This window comes from Aethalodelphis obliquidens, unplaced genomic scaffold (assembly GCF_003676395.1).
Source record: "Aethalodelphis obliquidens isolate GAN/ISIS:26980383/991018 unplaced genomic scaffold, ASM367639v1 scaffold38, whole genome shotgun sequence".
Lineage (NCBI taxonomy): Eukaryota > Metazoa > Chordata > Mammalia > Artiodactyla > Delphinidae > Aethalodelphis > Aethalodelphis obliquidens.
Window position 1 is genome coordinate 13,430,446 of NW_020837982.1, and position 22,523 is coordinate 13,452,968.

Sequence of the window (22,523 nt, forward strand, 5' to 3'; positions counted from 1 at the left end):
ATGGTAGGAAAGTGCCTTTGATAAACAGAAGGGTGAAGGAATCAAGGTAACGTGCGTGGATGTGTGGTTAAAAAGTATATAAAATATTGATCACATTTTGGAATTAAAAGGGATCTTAGAGGTCATGTTAGTTTAAACCCTTTGTTTTGCTGATGGGGGATAAAAAGATTAAATTTCGACTTCAGAGGTTAACAAATCTGCCCAAAGATTTACGACTCATCATTGGCAGAGCTGGGCAGAGCTGGGCAGAGCTGGGATTAGAACCCAAATCTCTTGATTTGGTAGGGCAATGTTTTTTCTTATTCCAGGCCCCAGGTCTGCCTGGACTTCCTTTACCAAACGAGTGAGGTTCTGTCTTCCCCTCCCTCACTTCTTGGTCCACAGAAGTGAATGGGGTGGTGGCGTGTGTCTGTTTTTTCCCTTAGAGCCTGAGAAGAAAGAAAGCCAGTGCGAGGAAAGCATTTGGAAAATCTGAAATTGCTATATAAATGCCACTAAATGATAAGATTACCAGTTTGATGGTCCTCTCCCAGGAAGGTTCAGCATGTCAGGGGCGGCATAATGAAAGGAAATTCTCCACTCCCAGACACGTTTTAAACTGCTGCTGTTGGTGGTTACTTTTCGACGGAGGCAGGGTGTGGGGAGCTGGAATTCCAGGGGACTGAAGCCTCAAAGTGGGCTTGTGTAGCCAGGTCTCAGGTGGGCCGGGCTGGCCGGGAGAGGCCTGGGGCGTGGTGCCTCACCCACCCCTCAGGGACCCAGGTAGATGGAAGAGTTCCTCCTGGCTCGTGCACTCAGAATGGGGTGCCTGGCCCTGAAATGACAATGTCCGATGGTGGTCCCTTGTGGCTCCTCAGAACATACCTGCATGTCTGTTTCCCACTGACAGTGGTATCACCTGTCCCACCCAGAGGGAGTCCTGTTCCAAACCACGTCGGGGAGCGATTTCCCCTAAATGCTGAGCCCCTAGAGGGTAGGAATTGTGTTCTCTTTACCTCTGTCTCTGCTGTGACTAATGCATGCTGAGTCCTCAGTAAACATATGTTTGGCTGTTGAAGAGAGGTGTTGGGTGAATAGAAGCTGCTCTCGGGGTACATGGGTCCCTTGCAGAGGGCATGGACCTCTCCAGCTACAGCAGCATCTCTGTGCCTCTCTCTTTCCTTCCTGTGTCTCTGATTGCTTCTTCCTCTAAGCTTCAGCTGCATTCACTGTCTGCACTGTCCGTGTGTTCTGATATTTATCATTTTATCTGTATGTCGTGTCTTTGCAGCTAAATCACACCTTTCTTTGACAAGGGGAGCTCTGTTCTGTACTTATTTGGGTCACCCATGTAGAGTACATGCTCCTTGGTGTGTGTCTTTCCATGGGGAAGTTGGTCCCCCTGATATTAGTCACCTGCCGCTGAACTTGAGGCCAGTGGTGGCCGCCCTTCACTGAAGTGGCATTCCACTGGCCAGTTGCTGTCGTATCTGCATGGCATACGGGCTTATTTGGGGAGCCAGCATTTTGAAAGGGCTCAGAGTTGATTGGTGGGAAATGAATGAAAGAAGGAAACCTTAATCACAGCCTTTTAGTGCCTGTACCCCCAGGCATGGCAGCCTCTCCCCTGTATCCCCACTGAGACCAGCACCAGATGATGCTGTGACTGTAACTGAATACTGGGTCTCCATCCATCAAAGGGCCGATGATAGTAGCCCAGCTTCCTTTGTGGTTGCACTCACCAGCTCGGTGGATCTCACTGTGTGGTCTCCTCCTCTTTCAGGGCTCTGGCCGACATCTTAAGACAACAGGGACCAATCCCCATAGCACACTGTGAAAGAGAAACTATCTCGGCTATCGATAGCTCTCCCAAAGAGAACACGCCGGTCAGATCATCCTCGAAAAACCACTACACTCCCGTGCGCACGGCCAAGCAGACTCCAGGTAAGTGAGAGCTGATCACCTTGCATCTTTGCTGAGGCTGGTGAGAAGTTTCGGTGGTGTTTCTGCTTCAGCTGGGCAGGAGCCGGTCCTGGAGCCCTGGGCAGGTGGCTTGTGGAAGAGTCTGGGGACTGTTCCCCTGCGGAGAGAGTGGCGTGGGAGACTGCCGCCGGTGAGTGTCCAGGCTGGAGCAGAGCTGTTGGTTTAGGGCGTCTGTGATTTAGTGAATGTCTGCGTAATCCTCTTCCCTGAAAGGAGCTTGCAGTAGCCTTGGTGATGGAGTATGGTCACCTTCTTGCTCACATGGTGGGAAGGTAGATATCTGACAAGAAGTGGCTGCACTCAGACGTAGAGGCGGATGAACTGTCGGAATCTCAAAGGGACTTCCTGAGAGTAAGGATTATGTTCAAAGGGACTTCCTGAGAGTAAGGATTATGTTCAAAGGGCACTTCCTGAGAGTAAGGATTATGTCTGTGTTGTAGGGTTACTCTTTTCTGTGCTCTGTGGATTCTCTGGATATATGATGAGTTGCCATGTGATAGTAATATACCTTTTGCTCTTTACTTGGTCTTTATTGTAACCCATGTGGAACAATAAACAAAGCAAGGAAATAATGATAAATAATATAACCTCAGATTTATTGGGATCTTGTGCTGTGCCAAGGGTTATGCTGAACATTTTACATGCATTGTCTTACTTATTTTTCACAGCAATCTTAGAAGTGCTTGTATTATCTTCTTTTTATGTGTGGAACAGAAAAGCTCAGTAATTTTCCCAAGCACATACGGTTGGTAAGAAAGCAAGCCGGCAGTCAAACTGAGGCATGTGGGTAACAACGGTCGGGTCTAGAAACCCTAGTGTCCTAATCCAGTTTGGGACATGAATCCGAAGTATCTGGGTGGATGGTCTCCTTATAAGTGCAGGTGGGGAGCTCATCTCTTACTGTGAGCATTACCAGTCTACTACTGACTCCAGTCTCAGACACAGCTTCTGCTTTGATACTTGGATTTGAAATCTTCACGTCTGTCACCCTACAGCTTTTCAAAGGATGGGCTATATGGTCTGAACTAAACCTGCAATAAAGATATGCAGCCACTAGGTGGCAATAGAAGTGTCCCAAATTCAAACTAGCAGATGTGCTGTTGAAACCAAATTGGTTTTCCATTCATTCTTTAATTTTCTTACATTTATTAAATCAGAAATCACATACTTGTCTTTAAGGTAATAAGAGTTAAGTCATTTGAGACTCTGATAAAAGTTAAGGACATTCGCCTCCCCCAAATATATACATATGAATATATATATATCCATGCAACATTTTGCATAGGATTTAAGGGGATTCATAGACCCTTCTGAAGTTAAAAATCCCTGACTTAAAAGTAAGGATGAGAGATCCACCTTTTCAAAAAGTCTAAGATGCATTTTTAGCCTGAATATCATAGATGTTGAAAATGTAAGCAATAGAAGAAGTGGGCAAAAACCCTGACACCAGTAGTTGTCTCCCTCGCTGCATAGCAGAATCACCTGGGGAAGCTCTTAAAAATGCTGATGATGCTGGTGCCTGGGCCTCACAAATTAACCAGAATTTCTAGGGATGCTGCTGGCAGCAGTATTTTTAAAAATCACTTGAAAGTGATTCTAACATGCAAGACAGAATAAAGAACCACTCGTCCAGATGGATTCCTTTATTTAATGAAGGAAGACACTGAAAGGTTTTGCCAGTAGTTCTCGAACTCGGCTGCACATTGGAATCACCTGGGGAGCTTTAAAAATTAAGGGTACCTGGGCCCCACCCCCAGAGATCATAGTTTAATTGATGTGGGGGCGTGGCCTGAGCAGGAGGTGATTTTAATATGGAGCAGAGTTTGGGAATCACTGGGCTGTGGAAATTGCAGAAAGGTGCCATTCTAACTAATGTTTTGAAGTCAGGCTCCTCCAGAACGTTGTCTGTGATTCTGGAACTTCAGGTCACTCTGGTACCCAAAGTACCCCTGGGAGCTTACCTTCATCCCTCTCTCTTCCAATTTTCTCTGTCTTATTCACAAACCAGCTAGTTCCCAGCCACTGAGTCCAGACTGATTAAGTGGATGGTCTAGATTTGCCCTTAAATGCCTTTCACAGGGAGGGAAGATTTGTCATTTCTTCTGGTTCCTATATACATCCTCTCCTCTGTTAATCTGAGAAGAGAAGCTTAAAGTTAAATGATTCACTCCTATGTTTTGAGAAATCCCTCCTATGTATTTCTCAAATTGGAACTCTTTACTTGGCTTTTAGAGATGGGAATTGTTCCCTGGCCCAGAAAGCATTCTCAGTGGTGATGCTTATATTTAAAAGCAATTTCATAACTATCTGCAACATCTACAGCTTGTAATGGACACAGCTGCTTTTCCGAATAGCTGATCCTTCGCCACAGAAGACTGCATTTGGAGCAGAAGTCTAAACAGAACTTTGTATAGGTGTTCAAAGTGGTGATTTACTGTGATTTTTGCCACTGGTCAAATCCACAGATCACTGATCATAGGAGGATGGTGGCAAGAGTCTTGTAGAGGGATCTTGAGGACAGAAATCCCAGGAGGCATCATAGCATACGAGTAGTTTTGCTACTCAAAATACTGTCCAAGGACCAGCCACATCAGCCGTTCGTGAGAAATGCAGAATCTCAGGCTCCATCTCACCCGATGAAGGAGAACCTGCATTGTCATGAGATCACATAGCAAGTAAAATTTGAGAAGCCCTGGAAAAACATGGGCTCTGACATTTGCGTCTCAGTGTGTCTCCTGAGCCCGTCACATTGCTATGTATGTGACCTGGACAAGTTTCTTTGTCTAAGTTTCCTCATCTGCCCTTGAGACTAAAAGTACCTGCTGTGTGGAGTTGTTTAATAAGTTAAACCAAGGAGAGCACTTAAAATAGGTCCTCACTGTACCGAACCTCAATTTTAGCCATGGCCGGGCTATGGAGTTTTGCCCCACTCACGGCAAGCAAATCAAATTAATGAGAGAAATAAAGGCACTGGTATCCTTAGACCAGGCAGGGTCCATGAGGTCGTGTCTGGGATGAAAGCCCCCGGCCCCAAGCCTTCTGTGCTTGGCCCCTGCCTGCGGCACCTCCTCTGAGGATGAAAGGGCTTGTAGGGCTTTACGGAGCTCTGGCAAGTCAAAAGCATACCAAACCGAAACCAACCAAACAAAAAAATATATATATTTTTTGTTTGGTTTAGGGAATGGAGTGAGGGTCCTGTCTTAATAAAAACAATGGTACCATGAGTATGGGGTACCCACTATGTGCTGGGTAGTCTGTTAGGTACTTTATTTACAATACACAGCGGATCCTGTAGCATTTCTTAGGTATAGGATCTCCCGTTTCCACATTAGCAGAAAATTCCTCTTTCCTTCTATAAGAGCCCTTTACCCTAACCTAACTCTTTCAGAAATCCCTTTCCAACTTTAAAAGGAGCTTCAATACTGGACATTTACTTTGGACCCGGAAAATCCGTGAAGCCCATTTCCATCTCCCACCCCACAAATCTGGCTGCCTCTAGACCCTCACTACTCAAAGTGTGGTCTATGGACCAGTAGTGAGTGCATGCCATGAGAGCTGGTTAGAAATGCAGACGCTTGGGCCCTTCCCCAGACCTATTGATTCAGACTCTGCGTTTTAACAAGATCTTTAGGTGATCTGTACACACATTAAAGTTGAAGAAGATCCCTTTAGCACAGCGAGCATCAGCCCTGACTGCGCATTGGAATGATGTAGGATATTCTGAGAATACGAATGCTAACGTCCCAAAGATTCTTGGGACATTAATACTAATGTCCCAAAGATTCTGATTTAATTGGTCTGGGCTAGAACCTAGGCATTAGCATTTTTCAAAAACTTCCCACACGGTTCCATTGTTCAGCAAACTGAGGACCAGAGCTAGAGGGAGATTATCAAATAAGGCAAACATCCTCGAGGACTGTGGAGTTTGAGTTCACATCAAGACTCGAGTTCACATCAAGATAGAGCTTGGCTGGTCCTTCTTACTGGGCTGCAGGGTTAAGTCCTCTCCATGGCAGGTGGGCAGGATGGAGCAGAGGGCCTGGGCTCATCTGAGAGAGGGATGGGGTCAGTCTGCAACTATGAATGGGGACACCTGGGCAGAAGCAGGCGCAAGCAGACATATGGTTGGCCCCCCATCCACGGATTCAACCACCCTGGATCCTTTACTATGTTTGCCGTCTGCAGTTGGTTGAATCCTCGGATGTGGAATCTGCAGATACAGAGGGCTAACTGTAAGACTTGCGCATCTGTGGAATTTGGTATCCGTGGCAGTTCTAGAACCAATCTGGTGGATACCAAGTGCCGACTATCAGAATTGATTAGCAGGCCAAGCAGAGCCAGGCATCAGGAAACGTATCACATCTGCAGTTGCAGGTCCCCTGAGCCCAGGATCTCAGAGGCTCGCGGTGGGCTTCATAGATGGGAAGGAGTGGGGACCTCGCGTGTCCACCTGGCCTGACTCTCTCCTAAAGAGCCTGTCTTGGGGCAGCTGGGGGGAGAGTGGTGTACCCATCCCTTGCTGTAGCAATGACTTCGTGTATTAAGTTTCCAGAGCCTTGATATCCAACTTCCCATGATCAAGAGTGGCGTCTGCTGGAGGAAGTAAGTACTTGTGCCCCAGCTACACACCACTGTGAGTTGGGTACCCGGGCCGTCAGTCATCTGCCCGCTGTCAAAGCCGCGTGCGTTAACAGCAGACCGAGGGAGCCGAGGGGCACGATTCCAAGCTTCGCGGAGACCAAGAATGAAGGCTGGACAGTAGACGGAGGGGCTCTCAGTCACAGCGCTGCGTGGCCCGGCCCCTTGCTGCTCTGTTGAGCTCAGCTCCTATTACCTTCTGCCTTTCTCTCTGGGATCCAGACGCCAGACCCTCCTCACGCCGCGCGTGTTCTCGCCTCGGGGTATTTCCCCCCCCGTTTTGTGGCCGGAAACTTTCCAGCACCAGATATTTGTGCTGTGAGAGTTGATGCTCAGGTGGTACCACCTTTCCTAACCTCCTCATCTGTTCCTGTCCCCTGCTTTATTTTCTTCCGAGCCCCTGCGCCATCTAACATCATATATTGGTACGTTCACTGGTTTATTGTCTCTGTCCCTACCGGAACGTAAGCTCCACGTAGGCAAGGGTTTTGTCTTTATATTCGCTGTGGCATCTCAGATCCAGGAACATTGCCTGGAAGATCAGCGTTATTGCTCAGTGACTATTTGCAGGGAATGACAAGATGGCCCTTCACTTGGATGGATGTAGGAGCCAGCCTGTAGGTGTTCGTTACCTACCTGAGTGCTACAGAGCTCTCATCAAGGTTGTGTGCCCCTCTGCTGCCCTGTCTACAAAATTAGCAAGGAGTTGGTCACGTTGACAGCCTCGTGGGCTGGTCATCCAGTGGAGAGCTGAGCTGGGAGGCCCTGGTTTCCAGTGCCCATGCTTCTCCCCAAGCCCCGCGGCTTCTCTCCTCCCATCTGGGGCCAATCCAGGACTCCAAGGCTCAGTGTGGCCAGAGGCTGGGAGCTTTGCTTCCCTGGCTGGGCTCAAGAGAGGCTGACACCCGGGGGCCCTGCCCATTCTGTTCACTCTGCCAAGAAAGTCTTCTTTACAGAGGTCTTAGAAGCGCAGGTAGCTCTGAGTTCATCTTCCCAGGAACAGGTTTAAGGCTGCAGGTAAAGCCCGACAGCCTGGACCATGCACCTGAACTCTGGGAAACTTCTGGTCAACCTCAGCCCCTAATGGGCAATGGGACTTTTCTTTGCTCAGTCATCCCCAGGGGAACAGGACTGTCTTATCCTAGCAGAGGCTGAGCTGATTGCCCCATGAGACTTCAGAGCTCTAAGGGGATGGTGAGATCAGCTGACCGAGCCTGCCCTTGGCCTCGGAGGAAGCTGAAGCACACGGAGGTCACCCAGGTGGGAGGTGGTCGGGCCAGGCCTCCACACCCGGGCTCCAGTGTTGGAGATGGAATGTGGTGTGTGCAGCTCAACAGACCTGGGTGTAACTCTTGGCTCTGGGACATGAGAATAGCTAGCACCTTCCTCACGGGGCCATTGAGAAAGTTGGATGGAAGGGCCCCCGTGTTTTAAGTCTCGGCCCCGGCTTGGCTCTGAGCCCGGGCTCGGTAGCTGTCTTCGTCTCCATCATCACCATGACCATCCTCTCTGTCCTCAGCTGCCTCTTCTCCATCTCCCTTGGCCATCCTCCGTCACTCTTCCCCAAACTGTACCTGTTGTTTGGACACTGTCCCCGTGGACTGCTGTTGGCCTTTTCCAAGTGGAGTCTCCTTATTCTCTGCCCAGATGTTACATCACCTCCCTTCCCTCTACCCCATGCCCTGTTCCTGCAGCCATTGGTCCCAGCAGATCTCTGCCCGGGGATGATGTAGGGTGGATGGAAGGCTGACCACAGCAACCATGTGGGGCAGTCGCTATTACTATCGCCTCCTTGCAGGGTCCAGAAAACCCAGGAAGTTCACTGAGTCAAGGCTGGTAGGAGAGAAGAGCCATCACTAATGCCTGATAACAGAGTAACACTGATTGGTGCTTATAATATAGTTAACATGAAGTACCATTGTATGTGTGTTACCGACATTGTATGTGTGTTACCGACATTGCATCGTTGGATCAGCACAGCTCTGTGAAGTGCTATCGTTGTTACTCCCATTTTACAGATGGGAAGATTGAGGACAGGGGGATAGGAGAACTTGCCCAAGGTCACATCCATAGTCATTGGTAGGGGGAGGATTAGAACCCAAGCCTGGGCTTCAGGCTGTATGCTGTGGGGCCTCTCCTGTTACTGGATTCATCCATGGCTTCAGCCAAGAATGAAAGGCCATTTCGATGGTGGATAAAAGCAGAGAGTGTGGAACCAGACTGTCTGGTTTGAATCCAGACTCTGCCTTTATTTGCCTGTCTGTAAAATGGGGTTAATAATTGTGTTTCCCTCCTAGGGCTGCTGTGGGGATTAAGTGGGTGTTAATGCAAAGTGATCAGGCGGCATTTGACAGAGGAAAACACTGTTTTAAGACTGCACTCTCTCCTCTGTCGGGCACCAGGGCACATGTGGCTGTTGAGTGCTTGAAATGTGTCTCAGAGCCTCACAAGATTTCAGAGTTGGTGTGAAAAAAAAGAATGTAAAATAGCTCCATCATTTTTTGTATTGATGACATTTGAAATGATAACGTTTTGGATTTATCAGGTTAAATAGACTCTATTATTAAATTAATTTCATCTGTTTCTTTTCATTTTTTTTTTTTAACGTGAGGACTAAGGAGTGTGAAATTACCTCTGTGGGTCACAGCTGTGCTTTGCATCCCGTCGACTTGGGTCAGGGCTGGTTTAACTGTTAAGGGTGTGGAGCGTCTTCTTGAGTTCAAGTTTCAGTCTTGAGCAAAAATCCTCACCATTTGGGGAGCTTACATTGTAACGGAGGAGACATAAAGTAAACAAGTACATAACTTCAGAGGGTGCGAAATGCTCAGGACACAAGCGGGCAGCAGATGTGTCAGAGGAAGGCTGGGAGAGGAAGGCACTTTTTAAAACAGGTTTTATTTGATTGAAGTACAGTTGATTTCCAGTGCTGTGATGACTTATGCTGTCCAGCAAAGTGCTTCAGTTATACACATACATACATTCTTTTTCATCTTCTTTTCCATTATGGTTTATCCCAGGATATGGAATCGAGTTCCCTGTGCTCTACAGTAGGACCTTGTGGTTTATCCATCCTATATATGATAGTTTGCATCTGCTAACCCCAACCTCCCACTCCATCCCTCCGCCACCCCCTGCCCTGGGCACTTCTGATAGTCTGGTCCTAGGAGGGGGCATTTGAGCTGGTACCCAGCTGACGAGGAGGAGCCAGCCTTGGAGAGAGCTGGAGGAAGAACATTCTAGGCAGAGGGACCAGCACGCGCAAAGGCCCTGAGGCATGAGCAAACCTGGCCTGTTCAAGGAACAGAAAGCAGACACAGGTAGAGTGGCAGGTGTGTGATGAGAACAGAGGGGTGGACACAGGCCAGTCGCGCAGGGTTTTGGAGGCCAGGGTAGAGTGTGGATGTTGTCTATGCTGATCTGATGTCTGGTTTAATAAGACAACCTTGGTTGCCGAGTAGTGGACGTGGGCTCTGTTGAGAAGCAGGATAGATAACCAGTTAGCATTGCTAATATCAAGGTGGGTTAATGAGAGAACTTTGTCGAATTTCTTCTTCCACAAGAAGACACCCTCCTGATAAAGAAGGCAAGATGCAGCAGCAGTAGCCTGTGAGTTTCAGAATCAGACATTCCAAGGCCCGCATCCCACCTGAGCTCGGACAAGCGGATAGACCTTAGTCCAGGGCTCTTCAGCAGGGCTTGGCGAACTTTTTCTGCAAAGGGCCAGATTGTAAACGTTTTGGACTCTGCGGCCGTAAGATCTCCGTTGCAACTACTCGATTATGCCACAGTGATACGTAAAAGAGTGGGCACGGCTGTGTTCCCATAAAACGCTGTTCACAGTGATAGACGGTGGGCCGGATTGGGCCCGTGGCTGTAGTGTGTCGACCCCAGTTCTTCATTTCTCTCTGCAAGCCACAGGCACCTTCCAGGGGACCTCTGCTTCCATGTGACATGTGAATAGGGACACATCCCTCACCAGGATGCCGTGGGGGAGTCAGTGGTCCTAAAGAGGGTTGATGAATTACCAAGTCCTGGCGGAGACCAGGGTCCTCAGCTTGACCTTCTTGGTGGTTTTATCTGCCACCCAGGTGATGATGTAGAAAGCGTGCTTCCTGTATTACAAGTGATGCATTGCTAGGAGGGGTGGCCAGCACCCCCATAATGACAGACTCAGGGTCCTAAATGTCTCCCTGGGTGTGGACACCCCCAGGTTACGTCTGCTGATGGCATGTCCTCCTTCCACTGTGTCTCAGATCCCGTTTACTTCTGGTCCTCAGACGACCTGCTCCCTTGATCCACGACCCCCCCGCCCCCCATCTCTACCAGCTCGGTTCCTCTAGGTGTCAGTGTGCTCCCCCCACCTTAATGCAGGCGGGGAGCCCTCTTTCCGTTTCACACCCTCCCGCCTGCTGCTTCTCTCCTTGACAGCTGAGCTTTGCAAAACAGTTGTCTACACCCGCTGCCTCTGCTTCCGCTTCTCCCGCCCACCCCTCGGCCCCAGCACTCCAGCTTCTATCCCCTTCCCCGCAGCTCGGCGGGCGGCCCGGGGGTCCGGGGAGCAGGCTCTGCTGCTAGAATGCGCCTCTCACCCCTCTTCCACCAAAGCCAAAGCTCTGGCCACCCAGACCCACTCGGTTCCTAGGGGGCGAGTTCTCTCTGCTTCCCAGGCTACACACGATGCTCTGCTCTTCGCTCTGTCTGGAACATTCTTTCTGTCCACTCTCAGCCTCCCTATTCCTCCTTCTCTCCCAGGTCTTGGCTTCCCTTTCATGGCCCCTGACTCCTGGCTGGGTCAGCGCCCCCCACCCCCCACCCCCCGGCGCCCATCGCTGCAGAGTCGCGGGAGTGGGTGCAGGGCGTCGGCCCTGGTTTGGACCTCTGTGCTATGCGGTCCCCCTAGGACACGTCCACCGTCAGCCCATCTCAGGACCTGGCACACGCAAGCTGTGAACCGCGCATTAGAAATCTTGTGTTTGGGTCAGAAGGACCAATATGTCCCACGTGGGGAACAGCAGGTCATGTGAGAGAGTCATGCGGGTGTGGTTGACCCTCTGTTTGGTCTGAACAAACAGAGCAAATCAGTCGGTATCTCTGGAAACGGCAGTTTTCCAATTGCATTGAAAAAAACCCCTCGGATCCAGATCCAGGGGGGTGACCGGCTTGTGTCCTTAGTGCGTCCTGCTGTAGACACCCATGCCCTGTGCGCCCCGGGGGAGGATTGCGGCTGCCAGGAAGCCGGAGAACCCTGGTCTTTAAAGATATTCACAACGGACAGTGCTTTTTAAAGAAACTTCCACGCGGTGACTTATTTAAGTCTTGTAGTGACCCGAGCAGGCCGCCTATGGTCAGGCCCCCTTTTTTGCGGACGGGGAGACTGAGGGTCGGGGGCTTCAGAAGCCTGTCCAGTCACACGACCAGGAGGGGCTGCTCTGGGCTCTGAAGGTGGGCAGTCTGACCCCAGAGCCCATGCCCTGAGGTCCAGCTGACTGGAGGTACAGACAGGGCCCCGGGAGCCCCTGCAGCTCCGTGGAGCCTGTCCCCTGGCCTTGGGTCCGTGCCCGGCCCTGGCTGCCTGATGCATGGACTTGGGCTGGCAGGGAGGGCGCCGGAGGAGGCCGTGTGTGCTCAGCCCCGGGGCAGATGTTCTCATGACGCCAGCCCCTCAGCTCCAGGACAGACCACCTTTTGCCACAAACGGGGCACTCACCCCAGGAGGCTTTAAGCAGCGGGGTGGGGGGAGCCATTGGGCATTTGCATCTGGGAGCGCCGGCCTAGCAACTTCTAAGGTTTTCTCTTTCTGAGAATGTACTGGGGAGAGTAGCTGGCAACTGAGGGCTGACCCTGTGGGTCCTCCCACGCCCCAGCAGATGGGGGCTGCAGGGCTGGGAGCCATGAGGCAGCCGGTACCTGGGGCCCGGCTTGTCAGCGGCGGATGTGGATCTGACCCAGGCGGCCCGGTCCTGAGCTCACTTGGTTAGTGGCTACACTGACTCGTCTTCCTCTTTGGATACTGTGACCCCCGGGGTCAGAGCCCAGATGCGGCCAAATCACCATCCCATCTTCAGTGCCAGGCTGGTCATGAGCGGAAGGTTTCCTTCCTACTTCACAGTTTAAAGCCATTTAGAGAGTGAGTCCCGAGCTGTGTTCCAGTCCTGGGTGGGATGCTGGGTGATGGCTCTTCCCAGCACAGGGTTGCCTTGAGAAGCAGAGCCTGCAGGAGTCCGAGGAGCTGCCCTTGCCCTGGCCAGCAGCTGTGCCCGACACATCCTTTGGGCCCCCAGGGCCTGGTCCTGCCTGGGACCTGCACAAGCTCGGGCAGCCTGGCCGGGGAGGCAGCCTGCATGGGGGCCAGACGGAGCCCGATCTCACCATATGGCCGGGGAGCGGGCAGGGCTGCTGGCTGAGCTGGCCCTCTCATTACTCACCACGCCCAGGAAGCAGGAGGATTTAGAATATGTTCTGGCGGTTATCAAAGTGCAGGGAAGAAGGAAGGCCGTAGCACTGCGGACAGGGTTAGAATTCACAGCGACCTCGGCGGGTTGGCAAAACCGCGGACCGACAGAGCACAGCGCAAGAGGGCCCTGGGCCGGCAGGACCAGTGACCAAAGGACCGGAGGCAGCGGGTGCACGGCCGGGCACTGGGGTTGCAAAGGGTGAGAGCTCCCAGGGCAAGGGGAGCCAAGCCTCTATCCAAGCGGGCATTAGGGGTCTTTTTCCCCAGGGAGCCCCAAGTCCATCCCACACAGTAAAGGATATTTAGGACCAATGATGGAAGAGGAGGTGGCATCCAGCCACGCATCACTAGATGTGAGGCACCCACCATGTGCTTAGCCAGGAGGTGGATAAGACACAGACCCCGCCTTGGGAGCTTAAATTCGGGAGCAGAGAGACCAGCCTATACAGTAAAAAGATAACCAGCCATACAGATGCCTCACCAGAACTAGCCACGTGTTCAGAAGGTCTGCAGGCCTGGTTAGCGCGAGTGCCTTGAAGGATGGTAGGATTAAACAGGATGGCGGAGGGTGCCCCTGGCCGGTGACCTGGGAGCCGCAAGAGCCTGGAAGGCAGGGATGCTTAAGGGTCATCAATTCCTTTGGAGTTGTTGGTTGTGGCTTTTCTGTAAACAGGCAGTGGTGATGAAAGAACTGGGGCAAAGGCCAGAAGGAACTGGAACTCCGTGTCCTGTTGGAGAAGGCTGCTCCGAGCAGGAGACTTTTCTTTTTCCTTCTCTAAACATAAGGGCTGTGTCCCTGGGAGGGGCGGTAGTTACGTGGGAAGGGGCGGGAGTGCCTGCTGGGGAGGTACCATATGGCTTATTTGGGATGATGATGGGGGTTAGGGGTGGGGTGAGGTTGCACCCTGCAAGGGGGCTCGCAGAGGAGGCCTGTGAGGGTCTAAGGTGAGAGGTGCAGAGAGGCGGAGGCACGAGGAACACAGCCCCTGGCAGCAACTTGGGAGGAAGGAAAGGGGGAGGTCAGGGTGGGACTCAAGGTACACTGATCCCTTCGTTCGTACAAAAAACAATTTTGGTCCTTACTGGGTGTCAGGCACCGGGGATGTGGGAGGGAACAAAGCCAAGTCCCTAGCCTCAGCACTTACATTCAGATGGAGGAGACAGAAAAGAAACTCATAAACGCACAACACAAAATCAGGTAATGGTAAGCACTTTGAGAGAAGTAGGGCAGGAAAGGGGAGTAGCCAGGGATGGGGATTGGGGGGAAGAAGCCTGATTTGAAGAAGAGACTCCATTACTGGTCGAATTACTGAAGCAGGGACCTGAATGACAGAGAACAGACCACGTGTGACCAGGTGCTGGGTGGAGGTGAGCGCTGCCAGGTGTGTTTGGGGAACGGAAAGACCAGAGTGGCTGGAGCGGAGAGAACCAGGGTGGAGACACAGTAGTGGAGGAGGTCAGAGAGGTGGGGCTTCACGGGTCGTGTGAGGGTCTTGGGTTTCATTCTGGGTGTGATATGGAGTGTTGTAGGGCTTGCCGCCGAGCAGTGATGTTTTACATAATCACTCTGGTCCTCACTGTGGTTCAGCACAGATCCTGGATGGGCAAAGACGGAGGGAATGAGATGCTGGGAGGAGGTGGAAGCTATTGCACCATCCAGGAGATGGGAAAGAGATGGAGGCTTGGACCCAGGATGCAGGACCTAAGAAAGACTCAGCTTCAGGGCTTATTATTATTTATTCTTAACATCTTATACTGAATAATTTTAAACCAGTGGAATATTTTCAAGCGATTGAATGATGCAGTGGCCACGTGTATGCCCTTCACCAGTGGTTAACATTTGCCTCAGCAATCAGCGTCATCAGAACTGACCCATGTGAGAGTAAGTTGCAGATACATCATGATTCTTCACTCCCCACTACTCTAATCGTGTATCTTCTAAATTCAAGGATGTCCTCCTACATCACCATGAAACAATGACTAGATTTATGAAATTCATCTTTGTTGCAATACTAGTATCTAATGAGGAGTGCAGGATGTATTTGAAGGTAGAAGTGACAGCATTTGCTAATCGATTATATGGAGGGTATGACGGCAAGACAGGAGTCACAGATGACTTCAGAGATTTTGGCCAGAGCAAATGGTTGATGAGAATGGCTAGGCCAGTGCAAGGACCTGGAATGAATAGCTGAGAACTCGTAGCCAAAAGAAAATTAGGAAGGGTCTGAGTGGTGGCAGATGAACTGAGCTGGGCTGGGCTGGGCTGTCCAATGGCTGTTGCCACAGCAATTATAAGGGCAGTCAAAGAATCTGGCTTGCTCTCTCCACACGCACACACACCCCATAGGGTACATATATGCATACATGCATGTACAGGCTTTTTTCTCCCAGGGATCTAGACCTGAATTTAGCTGTGGATTTATCTCACCATAACTAAGCAGTGTCAGTAATGACCCATTAGACTCTAAGTGCGTCAGGGACAGGAACATGTCTGCTTTGCTTACTGTATTCATGGTGCACATATCTTGGCCCTTAGTAGTCATTCAATAACTACGTCTTGAATAAATGAATGACAGAATGAATGCTCTTACCTAATACATCAGACAGGAGGCAGCAATCGTAAGTATATATCTGCAAACGACAGAATACCTAAAATAACAGCTGCTGATACAAAAGAGAAGGTTCTCTTTCTCCTGTGAAAGAAGTCAGTCCAGGTCTGACTCTACAGTATAAGGGAGCTCCTTATATCTGGTTCCTCTGGCTTCCTAAGCATATGGCTTCCACGTGGTAGCCCAAGATGGCTGCTCCAGCTCATGCCATCACGCCTGCATTCCAGCCATCAGGAGGGAGTAAAGGCCAAGAAGATTACACTGCATTTCTCTAAGAATACTTGTTTGAAGTTGCCATACCATTCCCACTTATATCACGTTAGCCAGCGGAGTCTTTATTTTGGGTGACCACGTGACCAGTTAAAACATGGGAATTCTTTCACTAGAGAAGAATGGCTTGTGGGGGACCATTAGCGATCAGTGTCCTTGCGTGGCCTGGAAAGTGGCTGGGGCTGTGTGATGCCTTCAACCATAAACCCTCCGTATAAAAAGCCATTTTGAGTGGTGAATTACTGTGGTTGCCATCCATACTTTACACAGTAACATCAATTAGTTGCATCCATAAGGGGACTGTAAATGCACAGGACAGGTGAGGCCACTGGGGCGCCCCTGCAGAAGTGTCTCAGAGTGCTGAAGGAGTTGTGTTGCCCTACTTTGGATTCAGGTAGGGAGGGCTCAGAACTTTACCCCGATAGCAAAGCCAACACATTTTGGGAAACCTCTGTGGAGAGTCACTGACTCTGTGTCCCCGGCTGTGTGAGCTCCCTGCAATCCGAAGCAGTGTCCTATCCACCTTTGGGTCCCCGCACCTTCACTGCCGGGAACTCTGGGTTCTCCTGCACCCTGCATCCTATCCTGTGCCTGCTGAATGAAGAGACAGCAATCAGTTGAGATGATTCAGGAGTTTTACAAGATGCAACAAAGCCAGTTTTTCCTAAATAGAACATGTGTGGAGACTTTGCCAGAACTCTCTAGAAAGTATGTCGATGTGGCCATTGCCTCAGCCCAACCACCTACCCCTGCAAGGAGGCAGGAACAGTATCTTCTGGATGAAGAGCCCTGAGGAGGAGAGGGAGACAGCCAGCAGCGGGGCCAGAGTTCACACTTACCCCTCCCTCGCTTCTCAGTTCTGATCTGCATTCAAGCTTTGTATTTCCCTTTGTGTGTGTGTAGCTTAGGGATTTATCGCTGCAGCTTAGATCTGTGATGAAACAGATAAGCCTGTACTTTAATAAATATGGCATTTCTTTCCCCGTAAGAATTAGATTAAAGGAGACGGGGCCTCAGAGGAGGCCGGGCAGGGCAGGCAGGTGGAGCTGGGGGGCCGGGGCGGTGGAGAAGGCACTGCTGGCCAAGTGGCTTCAGGATGGCGGATGCTGGGCACAGTTTGGGGTCGTTTTACAGGGAGGTGGTAGGGCATCCCCATGGCAGAGGAGCAGCCCTGTGTCTTCCATGGAAGGAAGCTGAAGCAGCAACGTCTGAGGCTTGCGGTGGGAATCCTTCCTTGAGTGAGCAGTCTGGGTCCCCAACTTGTCTCCTCCTCCTGGTGCAGCTGCAAAGGCATGTCCGGTAACCCTTTGGAAGGGACGTGGGTGTGAGGTCAGGGGCAGCAGGACTCCACCCGGCTACGGTCTCGGCTCCAGGGCAACCAGAGAAGCACCTCTGTAGTGGGAAGGGTGGGTGAGCTGAGCGTCCTTGAACAGAGATGTTGCTTAACTTCTCTGGACCTTTATTTACTTTTCTCTCCATGAGAATATCTACTGGTGCGATCCTTGTGGAGACAAGAGGCAATGAATATAAGGCCACCTACACAGTCCAGGCACATGGTTGGTGAGCAATACATCGTGAGCCTTGGTATTATTTATTGTGGATCCGTGTCGCATAATAATCTTAGACGTTTTCTTCCATGGCTTTCAGGACAGGCAACTCTGTGTCTTCCTTTGGGCCCTGTGAACCCACTTTCCTAAGAGGCAACAGGATAGGAATCCTTTGAAGTCATTAATATGCTTATTGTCACCTGCAGATGACAGGATTGAAGTTCAGAAAGGCTGACCGACTTGCTCAAGGTCACACAGCTTGGATGTGACCGTGCAGTGCCAGGAGTGGTTCCAAGAGCTCGTAAAGACAGGCTTCCCCAGCCCTCCCGGGCGAGCATTGTTTCCAGCCCTGGTAGTAGTTTTCATTCATAGCCCTAAGGTCATGGAGACCAAGAACAGCAGAGAGCCGAGGGAAAGAGCCGAGGCTAGGGCAGTGACCTGTATTTTCAGCTTTCGTGAGCAGGCTCACGCTCTCAGGGCTGCTGGGCAAACACCTGGCTCCTTAGATTTTCCTGTAAAGGAAGCTCGCGGTGACCTTCAGAGCCGTGAAGGTTTGGCCGAGGCTGGCCCGCAGCCTCCGGCCTGTGGGCTCACGTGAGTCAGAAGGGCTGGGTGAGCGCACTGAGCCTTGTTCTCTAAGAAGGAGCGAGATGTTCTCCCATATAAACATTCTTAAATAGCAGCCACTGAAGAAAGCCGCCTCGGTAGCATTTCTCTTTATGTTGTTGCTGCCTAAAGGTTTGCTCAAGCACCTTGCAGCTCTTTTATTTGAAACTTCCTCTGGGATATATGATTGCTATGATGGAAATGTATTCCAAGTATATTGAGATTCATTAATCTACTTATTCGTATTATTCATTGAGTCCTGACCCAAGTCCAGGCATTGTGGATCAAATGATGGGGTTCTACGCCTGGGGAGAATTTACAGTCTGAGTAAATAAGATGTGTACGGAAGAAGAGTTACATAGCAGTACGAGAGTGAAAAATCTGCACAAAACTATGATGAAAGAAATGTTCACTTACCATCCTTAGGAATAAGGTGCTGCCCTTAGGCCTGTAGAGCGAGAGATTGAAATACAGCATATGAAGCAGTGTGAGTCGAGGAGTACACGTGAGTCGGGTATGGGTGTTCATAGAAACAGGAGCAGGCTACAGGTTCATTCATTCTGTTAGGCTTTGGTGCATACCTACTGCATACCAGGCACTGTACCAAAGACTGAAATGGTCTAAGGAGGCAGCATGAAGGTGTTGGATATTGAATATGTCCTTGGAAGGTAGATAAGGCTTGGATGGTTAGGAGTCTGGGGAGGGATTGGCCACAGTAGGAATGGGGTGGATTAAGGAAAACCATCAGGGTGAAAAGAGTGGGCTTCATAGGACAGAGATAAGGCCTGCCATGCTCATGGTAGGGGGGGGAATGAATCGTAAGAGAGCAGGTTAGAGAAGGGTGTTGGAAACAGAATGTGGAGACCTTGAATGCCAGGATTTGTTCAAGGGGAATGCCTGAAGGGAACACCATACTGATAGTGGTGTCTGCATTCACACTTATACTCACATTCTAAAAAAAACTCACATTCTAAAAGAAAACCATTTCAATTTTTGATTTTTTGTGGCTATTATAAAATACAGTTGATTTTTATATAATGACCTTGTATTCTGCAGACTTGCAAATTCCCGTTAGTTTTATTAGCTTTTTCATAGAGTCTTTTTTTCCACATAGGCAATTATATGATCTGCAATAAAGGTAGTTTTACTTCTTCCTTTTTTACTGCATGCGTTTTATTTCTTTTCTTGCCTTATTGCACTGGCTAGGACCTCCTTCACAATTTTGAGTCAAAGTGGTGAAACTTTGTTCCTGGTCGTAAGGAGAAAACATTCAGCCTTCTTCAATGTGATGTGCGTGCTGCATTTTTCAGAGATGCCCTTTATCAAGTTGAGAACGTTTCCTTTTGTTGCTAGGTTGTGGAGAGGTTTTATCAGGAATGGAAACTGGATTGTGCTTATTTCTTTATCTTTTCCTGTATCTGTTGAGAAAATCATACAGCTTTTCTCTTTAGTCTGTTAATATGGTGAATTACATTGATGGTTTTTCAGATGTTCAAAAAACCTTGCATTCCTGGCATAAATCCTACTTGGTCATGATTTCTTATCATTTTTATATATTATTGGATTTGATTTGCTAAAATTTGGGTAAGAACCTTTTGTGTCATTGTTCATGAAAGATATTGATCTGTAGTTTTATTTTCTTGTCATTTTGGTTTGGTATCAGTGTTAATTCTCATCCCATAGAATGTATTAGGAAGTTTTCCCTCCTTGGATTTTGTGGAAGAATTTTTGTAGAATTCACTTGTGAGGTCTTCTGAACCTGGAGTTTTATTTATTTTTTACAGGAAGACTTTAAAAGTTCAATTTCTTTAATAGATATAGGGCGATTATTTCTTTTTGAAACCACCAAGCATGACTAAAACATGCTTTAAAACTTTGCTGAAGGCTGTGATCCCAGGACATCCTCAAAGTATAACTCATGGAAAGCCAGGGTGACCGGCCAGCTGTCTTGGCATGGTGTTATATTCCAAGAAGCAACGGTCAGTACCCAAACATAATTAAAAAGCAATTTGAACCTTTACCTGGTATTTTGGAAGGAAAAAACAAAGGGATCTATGAAACGTTTGTGGTGTACCACAAATTTTAGAAATTAAAATTAAATTAAAAATTTAAAAACTTTTTTTCATCTTCCTCACTCTCAATGCCTTATGTATTGTCAGAAGCTGCTTCCCCAAACACTCTCCTTTCTCACAAAACTCCCCCAAACTCAGCCCACTGGCCTCTGCAGGTCTCCCCCGTCATGACTGTAAATCAGCTTACACTGTCTCGTTCTTTGGAATTCTCTTGGCTCATTGAGGTAGAAAGTAGAAGGGAGGAAGGGACGGGAGGGCAAATGGTTTGGACTAAACATATTCTTGTTTATTTCCTATCACACCGCATATTCACCATTGTAACCTAAAGACATAAATGGATGCGCATCTTCCCAGCCACCCCCCAAGCTGAGGGGACACCTGACAAGCCCCAGGTGCAAGGAGGTGGCGCCTCACTCAGACTCCGAGTCTGCAAACTGGAGTTTAGGTGGCAGCATTCTCTCTGATTTCCCCCAAAGCCCCATTCCACATTCAGGTTTGTAGAGTGGAGAGCTCAACACAGCTTTTCATTAAAAAGCAGACCTGCTGTTTGTACATGATTTGTTTCAGGACAGTTTAATTGATCTAGTGGAGCGCAAAAATCATTGAACTTGAAGCAGAAGATCCTGGGTGTCTTTATGGACCAAATCTTCAGATTTTTCATCGGATAAAACTTTCTACTTCTCAGGGGTATTGAACTCTGTAAGGTGTCCACGCAAAAATGTTAACCGTTATGGGACTTCCCTGGTGGTCCAGTGATTAAGACTTCACGTTTCCAATGCAGGGAGCGTGGGTTCCATCCGTGGTAAGGGAACTAAGATCCCACCTGCTGTAAAAAAAAAAAAAAAAAAAAAAAATTAACCGTCACTTACTGTCCTTTTAGACAATATATGTAATAAAAATTCATTGCATTCAGGTAGCACTCTACAAAAGCAAATATATATGTATGTATATATAGGTTCATCAGCCCATGGGTCTCTTGAGGAAGAAATAATTCTTTTCATTTAACAGGTGATTCTCTCCGGAGATTCAGAAGGTTTAATTAATGTGTCCATCATCACACAGCCTATAGGTATTAAAACCCAAACTTGAACTCAGGTCCTCTGATTCAAGGTCTGTTTTTCTTTCTACTCCTCCATTCTGCCCCGATTACAGCTTAGCCACTCGTTTGTCTACTACAGAATTAAAATTAAGTAGGTCTGAAGCCTCACGCTGGATAAACTCAGGCACGTGCTTTTTTTTCCTGTTCTTTGGAATCTGAATTAAGGAAAACAAGCTAGTCACTTTCAGATGGTGTCAGCAGGTACTGCACAAAGCACATCACCCTAGCACCATGCTTGGAGAACTCAAATTATTCATCGCCTGCAAAAATACCATGTTAATAATGCAGGTACTCAACACCTATACTCTGTTGGAATAGGGGAGGGGCATATAATGGCAGTAGGGTGCAGTTTTGGATTTCAATAGTATAAAACTCTAGTGGCTAATAAGGAATTTCCAATTTTGTCCTTCCCTGTGGGAGGACTTATCTCATGTTTCTGTTGCTCTTAGGGAAGGATAGTGGAAAATAATCTACAGACTTCTTTAGCCTGAGCTTTATGGGAGGTTTGCACTTTAGGCTTGATGGGTTTTTTGGTGGGCAATTGTTCCCCACTTCCTCTTTAGTTCTCCTAAGCTTTCCTCACTCAGAAATTCTTGTACTTCTGCACAGAAAATCTTCCATTAGAAAACTGTGACTCCCGTATCGTCACCTCAAAACAACACACACACACACACACACACACACACACACACACACACACACACACACACACACACACACACACACACACACCCTTACCTAGTGTAAAGAGTGGGAGAAGTGATTTGTATCGTTTGGGATTATGTTCAACTTCAAGTAACAAGAAAACCGATCAACTGTGGCTAAAACAAATAAAGGCTGATTTTCTTTCCTAGTCAGAAGTCCAAAGGTAGGCCATTTCTGGGGTCGGTTCAGCTGCTCATCAGTGCCTCCTGAGAACCAGACTTTTCCCATATTTTCCTTCCCACCTTTTCTCTTCACCTTGTGCTTATGACCTCGTGACTGCAGGATGGCTGCCGTAGCTCCAGGCTTTACATTTACATTCCAGGAATGGGAAAGGGCAATGCCAGTGATCTTTATTTAGCTGGACATATTGCTGCCCTCAATAATGTGTGTTTTGTTACAAGGAAGAAGGGAGACAAATGGACTCTTGAGGGGAAAACTCCCAGTACTTGCCCTGTCTTTTGGGTGTGCTTTCCTCCTTCTTACAGGCTCAGAAAGGACTTCCTCATTGAGGAGTGGCTTCTGGTCCTGTGCTCACTTTAACAAATCTCTCTATAATAAAAT

General features: G+C 48.8%; 1 protein-coding gene across 1 annotated transcript in view; it reads left to right on the plus strand.

The window, feature by feature from the left end:
- SHISA6 (shisa family member 6) overlaps window positions 1-22,523 on the plus strand; it is a gene marked incomplete at its 5' end in the record, with an annotated part of 242,040 nt that overhangs the window by 20,919 nt on the left and 198,598 nt on the right. The window contains one exon of the mRNA XM_027130791.1: window positions 1,763-1,923. Within this exon, the coding sequence (XP_026986592.1) occupies window positions 1,763-1,923 (161 nt within the window). The remainder of the gene's footprint in view (window positions 1-1,762; window positions 1,924-22,523) is intronic.